We start from the raw sequence: 14058 nt of genomic DNA on the forward strand, positions 1-14058 counted from the left end.
TACGCGATTGTAAATACGAACCAGAGATCAGAGCGCGCGCGCCCGTTCGCGTATGTATACGTGCGGTGCCTCGTGTTTATTACGTACACAAGAGCGCGGCAACGGCAACGGCGACGGCGGTGCGGCGCAGCGCAGTGGCGTAACCATCGTGTCAATGGACGGACGGACGCCGCAATGCGGAAGAACCTTAGGGAGACCCGGCTCACCAGGAGTTGACGATCGCGTTGATCGGAATCAATCGAGATAGCGCACCGTATTGACGATCGAATGATTCGCCGTTGTCGCAGAAATCGAAATTTGACGCGAATTTCGTGAAATACCATGGTCCTAGGGCGCCGCGGTTCGCTAATCACCCGGAACGTGTTATCTTCCTCTCAGGGTGTCCAGGCATGCTCGATTTCGAGCGAGGGACGCGATGAAAAAGCTCATGAATAGGTGTAGTTTCTGATAATTCCGCATGCGAGATCTCGATCAATTCTCAAATTTTTCTCGAGATGAAATAATTGAATTATGAATTTGAAAAAAATTTGTAGTATGAACAAATATTAACAGTGAGTGTAAGAAGTATTTGTATAATTTTTTTAAATTAACCGTTAATTAGTAAATAACTATTAATTAGCTATTTACTATTAACTGATTGCGCATACATACGCTCCAGTATTTTCTTTACACACACACACATATGCACACTTTTAACATAACTATCTTACAAGCCATTAACTTAATGAAATTAAAAAAGAATTATTAACTTACCCTGTGTATGAGTATATTTAAAAAAAACGAAAAAAATATTTTGCGCGAGCCGCTACCGCAACTCTTGATGACTGAATGTAATCAAAATTTAGTTACGTTAAAAGTTAATTTTAAAAAACTTTCACTTATATTAAATTACAAAGTCATAATTTTTTAAAGTTACATTACACAAAACAAATTATGGTATGAATTATCAAATAAATTTAATATCTATTTGTAAATTAAATTTATATGAAATAACATTACTAATCTTGATGTCGGCATATTTTTCTTTTACATAAATTTTTAAATAACACTAAAAATTTTCTATTTTCTGTTCGAATGTAACAAAGTACAACAAATATTTAAGAAATTAGATACATTTTTATCTTAGAAAAAAAGTTAAGTTTTAAAAATCACTGAGTTGTAATAAATGGTTGCAATTAAAAATTAATTTATTTAAAATAAACTAAAATTTATTAACTTTTTAACAAGTTGTTATCTCACCTTGTGTGTATATGTCTATGTGCATACTTGTGTATGTGTGTGTATGTATGTATATGTGTGTGTGTGTGTGTGTGTATGTTGCTACTATTTAAATTTTTAAAAATAAATTTTAAAAAACATTCTCTATATACAAATGCTTCCTCACTCACTGTATGTGTATTACTTATGTACTAAGTTGCATGCATTAGTTGAAATTTGCTAAAATTTGTTTCTCCTCTATATCGGAAAATAGAGACTTCAATTATAAAATTTATTCTAGATTTAGACTTAAAGTAATGTGCGTGTGAAGACGATTAACAAGTTATGAGTGCGAAAGCCAATCTCGCGTAAGAATTATTATCATTATAACCCTTCAAACAAGCAAAGTGAAAGCAAAAAAAGCTTGAAATGGTAAAGTTTTCCTTTAATAAAATAGGAAATGTTATTTGTTTCATTTTTATTGTTTAAATTCTCCAGGCTAAAGTTTGATTAAAGTTTTAGAAAATTTGTCAGAATAGATTAATTATGAACTTATATTTTGTATGTACATGTATAACATTGAAATATATATATGTATGACAAAGTGAACAATACATAAAGCATATTACGAGTGATTTACTTTTTTAGCTGAATCTTGTATTTATTTTTATAAATTAAAATTAAATACTTTTTCCAACTCTATGATAATAATTATACGTTAAACTGTAAAAAAATTATTTAATCTGTAATTTTCAATGGAAAATTTGGCTTATGTACTTAGAATTACTATCATTCACTTGTTCTTTTTTATCACAAAAATATTCTCTAGAATTTTTTAAATAATTACACTTTTAAATGTTATTTTGGCATAATGACTTAGTCTACTGATCGTAAAGAAATAAAAGTATCATTAATTCTTCATTAGACTTATATTGAATTTCAAAATTCTCTATCTAACTCAAAAATGACAATTTTTTTAGTTATGTCGTTGTAGCAAATGAATGATAATATATATTGCAATAGAACATTTTTAAATCGTTTAAAGCTTAACTGTTTAAACAAAAAATTTGTTCATTTTCCACAAGATAGCAATAGTAGACGAAATAAAATCGAGAATGTTTAAAAAATTCACGCTAAAGCCAAATAAAAGATGCTACTTAAAAAACACAACAAATATTTAAGTAGGCAAATATAGAAATAGCGTACAGATTACTTCGAAAATATGGAATCATATTTTTCTTTAGACATAAAATTTCTTAATATTATATAAAATATACCGCAATTTCGTAAAAAAATTTTGTAAAATATTCTTTCTCTAAAAATTTGTTTAGAATATACGCATTTAAATACGCACGATATACCTATTATTGTTATCTTAAGCAATAGATAATTATTAAATTATCTGTAATAGCCTAGAGCACCCTACACATAAAAGTATCTTTGATACAGATTTAAAATTTTTTTTAACAGAAATATTCAAGATAATATTTACTTAGATTATAAAATGTGCTATAATGATAGCAATCATATTTTATAATCTAAGTGCATGCTTTGAACATGTGTTTAGATATATATGTGTATACTCGAAATCATGTTTTATTGCCAAAAATAAAATAAGAAAATAAATCGTTTTTTTGCAGACTTTTTGAAAAATTTTATTTTGGTATAATTGTTCCAATAATTTTTTGCAAGATTTAAATAAGATTACGAAAATAAATCTTTCAAACCTTTCTTAATTATAAATTTCAAGTAATATGAAAGCCTAAATCGTTCTTGCAATAAAAAAAAAAAAACAAAAAAAATTTTCGCTGTATATACAGTTAACAAGATAAAATTCCTGAGAACTCTAACCTTGCATTGATATTACCTGAGTGCTAGAGCAACCATTACTTTCAGGGTTAATACAAATGCAAGTGTCAACTACACTAATATAAAAAAAAGTGTAAGAGATACGTTCCAAGTGCTTTTTTCATCAAACAGTATACTTGTTAGTAGTCTCTTATTACCTATATATGATTTTTTCTTACTTTTTAACAATACATATTTGTCTAAGATCATCATTTATAATCGATAATCATCAGAAACACAGTCAATTATTCTTATGACAATCAGTTCTTTCAAAATATTCCTGCTAACTATATTTATACTTCAAGAGAAAAAGAAACAAGAAAAAGTAAAGAATCGATGGAAGAAAGTAACGTTGGATAACAGCGAAGAAGTTATAAATAGAATAAGACATCTGAAAGAGATCGATGTGGTTCAGCCTGAAGATTTTGCCCGACTAAGTACACAAGTTTGTGTGCATATTGACAAGGAGCGGGCACCCGAATTGTACCAGGCCAATTGTAGTACAAATGACACAATTTATACGTGAGTCGTTGCATGTGATCAGTTTCCATGTTCGATGAATCGTGTATTACAATATAATGAATGGGAGTTACTGTACCCTGTCGCACATTTTGCGGCACGAGAAAGAAGTCGTAATAATTTCGCCTCGTTATGCAAGAATCAACAACAGTTCCTGATCCAGGATTTGCTAAACCTTCCCTCTCCTAATTAAAAATATTAATTATCAATTAAAAACTTATTTACATAACGGGTATCTTATGATTATATCATCTAAATTCTAGTTCAGTACTCACATCTTTGATAAATAGCCGCGTATTGATACGTTTCTGAACAATAATCACACTGAGTTGCGGCTTATAATTCGGTGTAATACGATTAAACGTTGCTATTAGTTGTTTCACTTCATACTTTTCCACATAATCCAAATCGCCATCACCAACTCCATCACGATATATAATTATACGCTCTGGATTACATTTATTATACTGACAAAATAACATTATTATTATTTTGATGAATCAATGAAATTTAACATTTGAAAGATACATAACGCATTAAATTACCTCGTAATAAGTATTAATTGCTGAAGTAAGGCACACTTGTAGCATATCTACTAATTCTTGATTGGAAGCCTGCATACAAATTCTACTATGCCATTTGGTCATTCGTGGATCTAAACTAGCAACAAATCCTGCAACACTCTTTCTCGCACCCGCTCCTGTACCAGAGTGATAAACGTCAATACCGCATATCATGCTATTTTTCTATAACAAAACAGAAAATTGATTAAACAAGGACAAATGCATAAATAAAAATGATAAAATATAAATTTTCTATGTACCAACGGCATAGCAACGGTCCATAGCGCTCCTCCTAGTTTGCAATTGATTTGAAGCGCTATCTTTTCTGTGATACTTTTCAATTTAGAAGGATTATTAATCGTTTTTGAAATGATAACTTGTGATGGTACAGGTTTTTGTACGCAGCACAGTCTAAAAATATATCAAATTAGTAAAACATACTTTTGTTCAGATCTTGTATTTAATTATTATGTAAATAAATTTCCAAAATGTAAAACACTATTCTAAGATATACTCGATTCTTTTCAAATAATATACTTGTACAATATATTGTTATACAGTATATTATCATGTGCAAAACAAATGAGATTATTAAATCATAAAAAGAAAAAAATGGTCACTTTTTTATTGCAGAGTAGCGATCAGTGCGGTTGGTCGTAAATACGATGACTATTAATTCAACATTAGAGCTAATGCTATTTTGAATTTCTCGTAGATAAGTCTCGGTTCTATCATCTTTTAAGACAATTTTTTGTGGTTCATTAATTCGCATATTGATCACACTTGAGACCCTTTTTAGAGTTTCTAAGAAACTAATTACACAAGATTTGTTCTTTGTAACGAACAAAATATGCCAATTGTGCAAATTGGGCTGAAACACAAGTGTCACACATGTTTATACAAAATTATTCACTATAGATCAATTTTTCAATTCCCAAATAATTGTTATTCAATATACTTACAGTGCGTAACATGGGATTTCTCACTGCATCAGAGCTCCAGTCTGAAGGAGATCTATCTGGTTTATTTGTTTTGTTATTTCCAAAACTTATTGTTTCAGGATCGAGACGTCTTGCTTTAAACTGAGCTATATCAGGGCTCAAACTCAAACCCCATCCTGACAATATTTCTCGAGCTACAGTGTTCTTTTCTATCTCTTCTATAAATCGTCTAATTACATCTCGGCGTTGATTAGGAGAAATTTTCGTAACTGTGCTCAAATCTTTCATGATATGATGATTATTGCGGATACTATCAGTAAGACCTGCTGCATAGCTCAATTCCGGCACGAGAAGAATTGTTTTTTCCTCCTTCTAATACGTTCAAATAATTTTTTTGTAACAACAACAATTTCAAATGACATAATCAACATTATCGTATCAATAGTAATATGTCTGAATATTATGAAACCACGAACCTCGCCAGATGGTTGTCTTATTGTAGCACGATGCACTAAAAGTGGTTGCTTTAGATCTTCAATTTCGATGTTCCAATGCGATTTGTAATATTGGACCAAAGACATTTGTTCGTCACCTCTATGAAACACATAATTCGGAGTCTTCTCCCAATCAATATCATCTATACGGTATGTCTTATTATTATATCGCGTCAATACACTTGTACCGATTATCTCTTGCATTATAGCATCTCTATAATTGTGTTCTGATTTCTCATAAACCTCTTTTCTGCAAAATAATTGCATAAAATAAATTTGATTAACTGTAAATTATTCAATTGTGATTTCGTAATATAATCTAATGTAAAAAAAAAAAAAAATCTTACATTAAATCTCGTACAGTTTCTGTACGCATCACTCGATGTTTAGCATCTAAACACAATTTTAAACCACCCTCATACTCATTTACAGCAGTCACGTAACCAGGCCATACTTCTAATCGATGTTGATTGAAAACATGAGCGCATGATGGATTAAAATTTTGTCGACCAATACGAACTAAACTAAGCGCACGCATAATGCGTTTGAGCAAAACATTTAAAAATTGAGTATTTTCACTCATCGGTTGTTTCTTTCTGTAAATAATTGTGAGAGTCACACTAGAACCATCCATTGGATGTTGCGATATAAACTGAGTAACCTGAAAATTTAACAATAATACATCAAATTATATATGTATAATTATATATGTATTATATTAATAATACTTTTATCATAGAGCTCAAATTTACATCTTGTGATAATCTTCTTGGTACATAAAGTATCATCCCATCAAATGTTTTTGTTCGTCCTAAAGAGTCAGAATGTTGATTAAGTAGTTTGCGACGCAAACCCGTTGAATCTATATCTGGTGAAAATTTAACTTCATACTGAAATAAACCAGTTCCAGGTTCTATTTTCAAATCTATATAATTAGCGTATGTTTCTACTCTACAAAAGAAAATAATCTTTGTTAATTGTTATAAAATTATATAATAACATTATACTATCTCTTTCTCGACATACACAGGCTTGTAAAGTAATGTTATTTGTGATATTATTAACGTTACAATTATTTTTTTTACAATAACGAATGGGTAACAACATCACATTTTCTTATTTGTAACATTAATGGTAACAAAGTTACAGTCTTTGAGCAACAAATATAATTGTTACTTCTATCGTACTTTGTCTACATACATACAAGACACACGTGTGGATCATACACTAGCAAGTTTTCAAAGAGAATATACCATTATAGATATAATGTTAAACTGGTCAATAATAGCAACATAGTTATTCTAAAAAAAGTTCATTAAAATTTTGTGAAAAATAGAAATCATAACAATAACACTAATAAATTACTTTTTAAAAATAACTTTTCTAATTTTTCTCGTTTTGGATGGCATAATATCATTTTTACACTATCAACCCTACAAGTGCATACATTTTTTCAGTACTTTCTGTACCCAGTGCACACGTGAGTCTGTCATGTCCAACACTATTTTTTGTACTTTAAAATATTCAAAAAATCTGAAAACATTCGTAAAAACATTTATCAACATTGTAGTTAAAGACTATATAAATTATTTTGATAAACATTTATTGAATATTTTATTTTTAAAAAACTTTAAAGCAAATAACAAACTTCGTCATTATAGAAATTCCATTATTTTTTTATAATAATTAAATAGGAAAATGACAATTTGTTACCAGTTTTTAAGGAAATGCTGTTGTTTTGATAGAAAAACATTTTTATAAATATAGTAAAATTGTTATTTATAGAAAAAAAAAAACATGTGGGTATAGGAAAAAAAACCATCTCACACGAACATGTGGGTGACACATGTTCGTACGAGATTTTATTTGCTTGGTATTCAAAGAGATATATTAGTGTCTTTAGAGGTTCCGAATTTCTTCTACTAACTACATTTTTTTCAGAGAGAAATTAATATAAATTAGACAAATTTTCTAGTTTTATAGTTAATAGACCAAATATTATTTTATTTTGGACACCCATATGCACTCGAAGAGTTAAAGACAAAGAATTTAAACAAAATCACATCACATATTCTTAAAATTTGTCTACATTGTGTAATTTAATTACGACTGATCCAAATCTACCAAAAATCTAACAAAGATTTCCAACTCGGAAATTTAAAAATTTATGAAACTTTGATGAAAGGATTTTAAGAAATTTTATACACCATTAACAGACAAATATAATAAAATAATTACTGCACATACAGCAATGTAATAGACGTCAAATTTCGCAATTATAATTTTTTAAACAATTAATAAGTTTTCTAATCAATAAATCTCATTATGAAAGATACAAGTTATCTCTGCAAAATGTTTTATTTGTTGATGAATAGTAAAACAAATGAAAAATAGGAAATAAAAAACCACTTTGTTAATCTTATCTTTTTAGTAAATTCGAACAGGAAAGAGAAGCTTATTACATCTCAAAACATTTTCTAAATTTTAGCAAAGTTTTATAATTTTTTGAATTTTTGATTTGGAAATCTTCCCTTGAGTAAGTCGAGAATGGATGTACGCTTTGTAAACTAAAATAAAAAACCGTTAATTACTTGGTTCCACTTTTGCCTTGTCGACATATCGGTGCAGAGTCAGCAACCTCAGACGGTAAATCGGAGGATGTGGAAGGAGTATCATACACAGAAATGTCGGCTAATTTTCCTAAAACTCCTGCAGTATCTTTTTCAATATTTTCTTGTTCAGATGGACTTGGTTTACTGGAATTGGAAAAAACGCTGCAAATGTGCACTCATAAATATCATTCAAAGATTGCAAAATTTGCTATTTACCCGAGCCTTTTTACAAGACTTGTAAAAGCAGCACCTCGACCGTGACCTATTCCTGAACCGGATATTCCTGCCGAAGTGTCTGATGCTTCTGATGCACTGCTACTCATTGATCTTATCAAATTAACTAATTGCGCACGTCCGCGACCTCCACTAGCACTTGAGCTTGTGCTTTGGGAGACATATTCCTCAGATGATCTTGTCAATTCAGTCGAAGAAGCACTAGGCGTTTCTACAGAATAACGGGACGGCATTTGAGATCGTTCTAATTGCGCTCTCTGACGCATCATTTCAAAAAGAAATGATCCGCGTCCTCTCCCACTAGATTTAGACCCATTAGTTTCATCCTTTCCATCACGATCCATTTTGAATAAAATGTGTTCTGCAATTTATATAAAATAATACTTATTTATGTGATTTACTTAAGTGGTCTAATTTAAATTACTGTTTAATAATTATTAATACTATAATCTTATGTGGAAATATACGTTTGTTTCCTAATCTAGAACAATTAAAAAAGAAATTGCCCACATTGTATATTATCGAATAAGAAAAATATCATGCAAAAAATTTAATTTACTTTCTTATACTTGTGTGATTATACTAAAACGAAATAGTTCAAATTCTTATTTATTTTCTTTTTAGAATTTTCCAAAATATTAGCATGTTGTAAGAAATAAACTAAGAAACTATATCACCAATTTCACGCAAAATCTATGTTCTTTCTAGTAGATCGCTAGAACGTATAAAAACAAAATAAATGTTGTAACGCGGACCCAGGTTAGACCTCTGACTAAAACGTTATTTTTTGCAACAAATTCTTTACCACTGTCACATAAGATATTTGCTAGCATTATTATTATTATTAAAAAACTGATTTTCGATTTAATATTCTGATATTGCTATTCTCGTTCATCTTAGAATTGTGTTTCAAAACAAAGTTTATTGCATTTTGGTGAACTTGAAAATGTGTATAAAATCACACAAGAAATATCAACAGTAAAATCTAGCCACGGCTATTAAGGTACTTTAATTAATTGAGTTTTCCCATGTCTATATCTATTTTTTCTTGTTAATTTATTTTATTTTGACGTAACACAGTAAAAAAAAATTTATCAAATCTTCTGGCAGAAAAATTATTTTTTTATATAATTCTGTAATGAATATTAGTCGAAATAATAGTATTAGGTTCAGAGAATTAAATTAAATGTGTTAAAATAATGCCAATAAATACTATATCGTCGATCTCGACATCAACATCGACGTTGCTTACGCTTCATTACACTTTTCATGTTTTGACTATCATCAGCACAAAGAGATTAGCTGACTCAAAAGAGATACTGAGGAAAGAAAGAGTTGACCTTGAGATAAATCTTCACGTACAATAGCCATTTTTAATCAACCATATATCCGTCTTATAAATTGTAATTATCACTATAATTAATAACTTGTATTGAAGATCCAAACAATAGAATCGAAACGTATATGGCATTAATTTTATTAAATAATAGGTATATATGCATAAAAAACCAGTATCGACTCTTTATTGGCATTACCTTTATACATTAAATAACATCCTATTTCATCCCTTAAATCATCTCATTGCATTTTTTATTTTATAAATCATGGAACATGCATGAGTATGCAAATAGAGATCACAATCTTCAATCATGAAAGATTAACGAGAAAGAGAAAGAGAAAGAGAGAGAGAGAGAATGTGTTTGTGTGTTATGTGTCTTTTAGTATTCTCATAGCCCTCTGCTTTTTTTCACTACTGAAGTGAAATTCTTTTCAATCCACACATTATTATCTACTCTCGAACATTGACCATGATATTTACAATAGTTGGAGTTTAACTATGCGAGGCAATAACAGACCCAAACATCCGACGTTGTCGTACCGACTAAATTTAAATTCTCGAGAAAATTTATAAAATCAAGATTTCTTATTAATTCAAATTTTAATATTATACAGTAAATATTTGCGGTCTTATTATATATGCTTCATCACGATTTCAAATACTTAAGACTCGTTTTTCATTAACTTCTTTATGTTGTTTCGATATTAAAGGAAATATTAAAGGCTATTCAGAAGACGAGGCAATTCGAAAAATGGAAATATCTTTTTATGGGTACATGTTAAGAATTTATTTTAAATACTGTAAATGCATCCTAATGTAACGACGCTGCTAACAAAGTTTCGTTGGCAACGGCGTCATATTGAAGTAGTAGTAGTGAAAAATTTGTTTTGTGACAGTCGAAGTAATTTCTGACAGTCGGTATTTCTTTGAAATTTAAGTAAGACATATAACATTCTTTTTGAAAACTTTGAATGTATCGTGTCCAGTTGAATGTATTTGAAACATTTCGTGTTTACTTTTTGCTGTGTGATGTTTATTTTTGTAGAGCATACGCAATAATGCGCATAGTTGACGTCGGGGCTGTTCAAACACCAAACGTCTAATCGTCGTTCGATGTTTTTTCTTTCATATTCACGTTCGATGTACCAAAATTTAATACTCAACAGATATAATTACACGAAGTATAAATAGTCTCTAACTTGTTCCGAAAACGCTAAAGCAATAAAATTCTCTATTGTGCGTTTGTATTTTTTTATCGTATGTAACATTTCTTTATAATACTATAACTCCTTTTCTGAATTAAACAAAGTCTTAACAATAGCTTTTTTACATTTTTTCATCTTGAAACATAATTTTCGGAATATTCCTGGATTAACTTCGAATTATCTTGGACTCGGGGCTATTCCAACATTTGGCATTGGTCGACATTTTTATATTTGATTCAAAGCAAATACATTTCCGTGTTCTATCTATAAGGGCATTGTGAAAGGAAAGGTTCAACCTTTCAAACCGTCCAACTTTTTTTTTAATGAATACAAGACTCAGGAAACGCAAAAGAAAAAAAAAAACTTCAAAAGTAAACAGTAAACCTCGGTCTGCGGAACCGCTACAATTTTTTAACTGTCTTTACGTTCTCAGCAAATAAATAAGACCATTGCAGAGTTTAGTGGAAACAGATGGCATACTATTAGTTTAAAGCATTTTTTGTAGATTTCAAAGAAGTTATTGACAAGTTTCAATAGCGGTCTGTAAGGCCGACATTACAGTTTAAGAGTTAATTTTAATCGACGATAAGTAGTGTTACGAACGACTTGCGTTAATTATAATAAAAAAATTAATAATTCTATATACGTTAAAATTATAAAATATGAGATGCTACGATCAAACATATTGTAAAGAGAAAAGAGAATTTTGAGTCTTGATCTAATAATAATTATTTCCATCTTGATAACTCTGTCGATTGCATTAATCGTGGATTAGAGTTAATCTTTATAAGGGCTACAATATTATTTAATACTAGCTGTGCCCCACCACGCGTTGTTGTCGCTCAGTCTGGTCAAATGGAAAAGTAAGAAAAGAGGAAACGCGGTATACAATTTTTATATAAAAACACGTGCGTATTCGAATGCAACGTTGTGTCAAAATTTCGAACTATTCGTTGAAGAATTTTGGAGATTTAAGAACAAATGAACATTTACATTTTCATTTATGTAGATTAATTAATAAAAAGTGGTTATAAAAAATGTCCGCTCCTGATAATATCATATGAGTATCATATGAATATTATCTGAGAAGTAAATAATATTATTTATCAATATTTTAAATTATCGAGAATTTATAACTTTTAAATGTAATAATTATAAAGTTTATGAATATTTTATGCATAATAATTCACATTAATTTTTGAACAAAAATAATATTTGTAGAACATTTTTATAATATTCCACGGTTATTATAATAATATACCACGAATATTATACAAAAAGTGATCATGTGACATTAGTGTACAATATTTCTATTATATTGAAAAATATATTCTCGGAATATTATTTTAATTTTTAATAATATTCATATAGAAGAATTTATTTACCTTCAGCATACAAAGCTAAGAAGGGGATTTGTTTTACAGTTGATCCTTATACATGCATTCATCCACATCTTTTTACGTACTAATACTACCTGCCTATATTTATTCTTTACCTATCCTTAGTACAGCACTGCGCAGCAATCCGCCCAGACAACAAACACCGCAACATATAAAGCAAACTTGTCCTCCCCAACGTATCCCCGCACCCCACCGCACGGCACCTATGCCTATACCTATGCCCAATAATAATATTCATATAATATTCTAGGAATATTGTAGCGCTTATAGAGGTTCCAAAGTTAGTTAAAATGCTTAACTATTTTAAATAATTCAGCCAATTGCCTAATATGGGCAAGTTTTTTTAAATTATTGATCAATCTATAGGCTTGATTTCTATTTCTGCACTAGACTGCACTGGAACATTCCTTCTTGCTTTCGCTAACTTTCAAACATATACCCATTTCATTTTAAATGTACACTAATTCAGAGAGTTCAGGAACAGAAAACAAACGGTATGATTGATTCTCTCGGATCGATTTCTAATGAAGCCCGAGAACAAACAATTCACCGAATGCTAAACAAGAATAAAATATTTGGAGGTAGCATTTGATATGTAACCCCGAGCGTAAGGCTGATAACAGAGAAAAACGTAGAGATGTAAGAAAGAATTGTGTTGGATGTCTCGTCTAATAAATGCGTCGGAGAGGCGAGGTAAGTAATATTAATATACTATCTTAATAGGTTTTAACTAAATATTATCGGACTATCGTCAGATTTAAGCGCTCACGTCTCGTTCTCTGCCATTAGCCTAAGCATCAAGGCCTCAAAACTTAACAAAAAAAAAAGCGCGCCAATCTTGCATCTTTTCAACATTTGATTGGTTAGGGCCTATGTATAGTTATTGAAGTAAAAAGTCTGTCCAATCGCAGACAAATCTTAAAACCGCCATGCTTTAAATATTAGTAAGGCCACGTAACACCCGTTTTTTGTCGCCACTTTAACTGCACTGCACTAAAAAAACTATCTCGCGCTCGCCTAACTTCAAACCCACGTCCCTTTCATTACAAGTGCACATGTAGATTAATTCGGCGACAGACCTATTGATAACATATGTATAACTCTTTCTCTATTTGATCTTTCGACGTATACACGCGGATACGCAATCTCATGAATTTTTTTAAGACGCTATATCGATTTGGAACGGATATGTACGTTATCGAATTTTCTGGAAGTAAACGATCAATGTGTATCTAAACGTAACTGATACACAAATGCGTTTCGCAATGTGTTCGAGTGTGATAAATCGTAGCTCGACACTTTCAGAGACCCTTAAGAAATCGACAAACACGACGAATTCGTGAGATCAAATCCCCCACGGTGATCATACGCCGCAAAAACCGTGAAATCGTCGATCACATTGCGAAAAATCGATGAGGAAAAGCTCGGGGTACTACCCGCGATAAAAATCTCGTGTCGAATATGGTGGATCGTTAACCTCGAGCGTAAGTTACCAGGAGAAACATCAACGTGATACACGCCAAATGCTGGACTAGACCGTGGTCACTTACATTCTTCGTTGAGCTTTTATTCGAGTCAGTCAAGCCCCGTCGTAGGGGTCCTCCCTTCCACTTTTTATGTTAGACAATTTTTTTCGCAATCGCAGCAAACACACTCGATTAGAAACCTCCACCGTCTGTGAGCGTGATGTGAAATGAGAATAGATT

At 30.6% G+C, this 14058-nt stretch overlaps 1 protein-coding gene across 4 annotated transcripts; it reads right to left on the reverse strand.

The window, feature by feature from the left end:
* Positions 1 to 1659: 1659 nt before the first annotated feature.
* On the reverse strand, positions 1660 to 14058 carry LOC105202009 (piwi-like protein Ago3). Of its 4 annotated transcripts, XM_039451846.1 has the most exons (13): positions 13903 to 14058; positions 12448 to 12567; positions 8391 to 8769; positions 8154 to 8318; positions 6315 to 6513; positions 5910 to 6223; positions 5545 to 5812; positions 5090 to 5440; positions 4748 to 4998; positions 4388 to 4538; positions 4110 to 4310; positions 3840 to 4031; positions 1660 to 3749 (listed from the first exon to the last, which is right to left on the reverse strand). In XM_039451846.1, exons 3-13 carry the CDS (start codon positions 8750 to 8752, stop codon positions 3417 to 3419), a joined length of 2787 nt encoding a protein of 928 aa, XP_039307780.1. In that variant the 5' UTR covers positions 8753 to 8769; positions 12448 to 12567; positions 13903 to 14058; the 3' UTR covers positions 1660 to 3416. The 4 variants fall into 4 exon arrangements, with proteins under 4 accessions (XP_039307780.1, XP_011168648.1, XP_011168647.1 ...); XM_011170346.3 differs by lacking the exon at positions 12448 to 12567 and having other exon boundaries at positions 13903 to 14057; XM_011170345.3 differs by lacking the exon at positions 12448 to 12567 and having other exon boundaries at positions 13830 to 13967.

The sequence above is a fragment of the Solenopsis invicta genome, chromosome 1 (genome assembly GCF_016802725.1).
Source record: "Solenopsis invicta isolate M01_SB chromosome 1, UNIL_Sinv_3.0, whole genome shotgun sequence".
In the NCBI taxonomy this organism is placed as follows: Eukaryota; Metazoa; Arthropoda; class Insecta; order Hymenoptera; family Formicidae; genus Solenopsis; species Solenopsis invicta.

Coding starts and splice junctions, on each gene's coding strand:
- LOC105202009 (XM_011170345.3), bottom strand. CDS start 13,857: ATGTTTCTCCTGGTAACTTACGCTCGAG. Junction 8,319..8,390: donor AGTCTTGTAAAAAGGCTCGG/GTAAATAGCAAA, acceptor TTCCAATTCCAG/TAAACCAAGTCCATCTGAAC. Junction 4,032..4,109: donor CAATTAATACTTATTACGAG/GTAATTTAATGC, acceptor TTATTTTGTCAG/TATAATAAATGTAATCCAGA.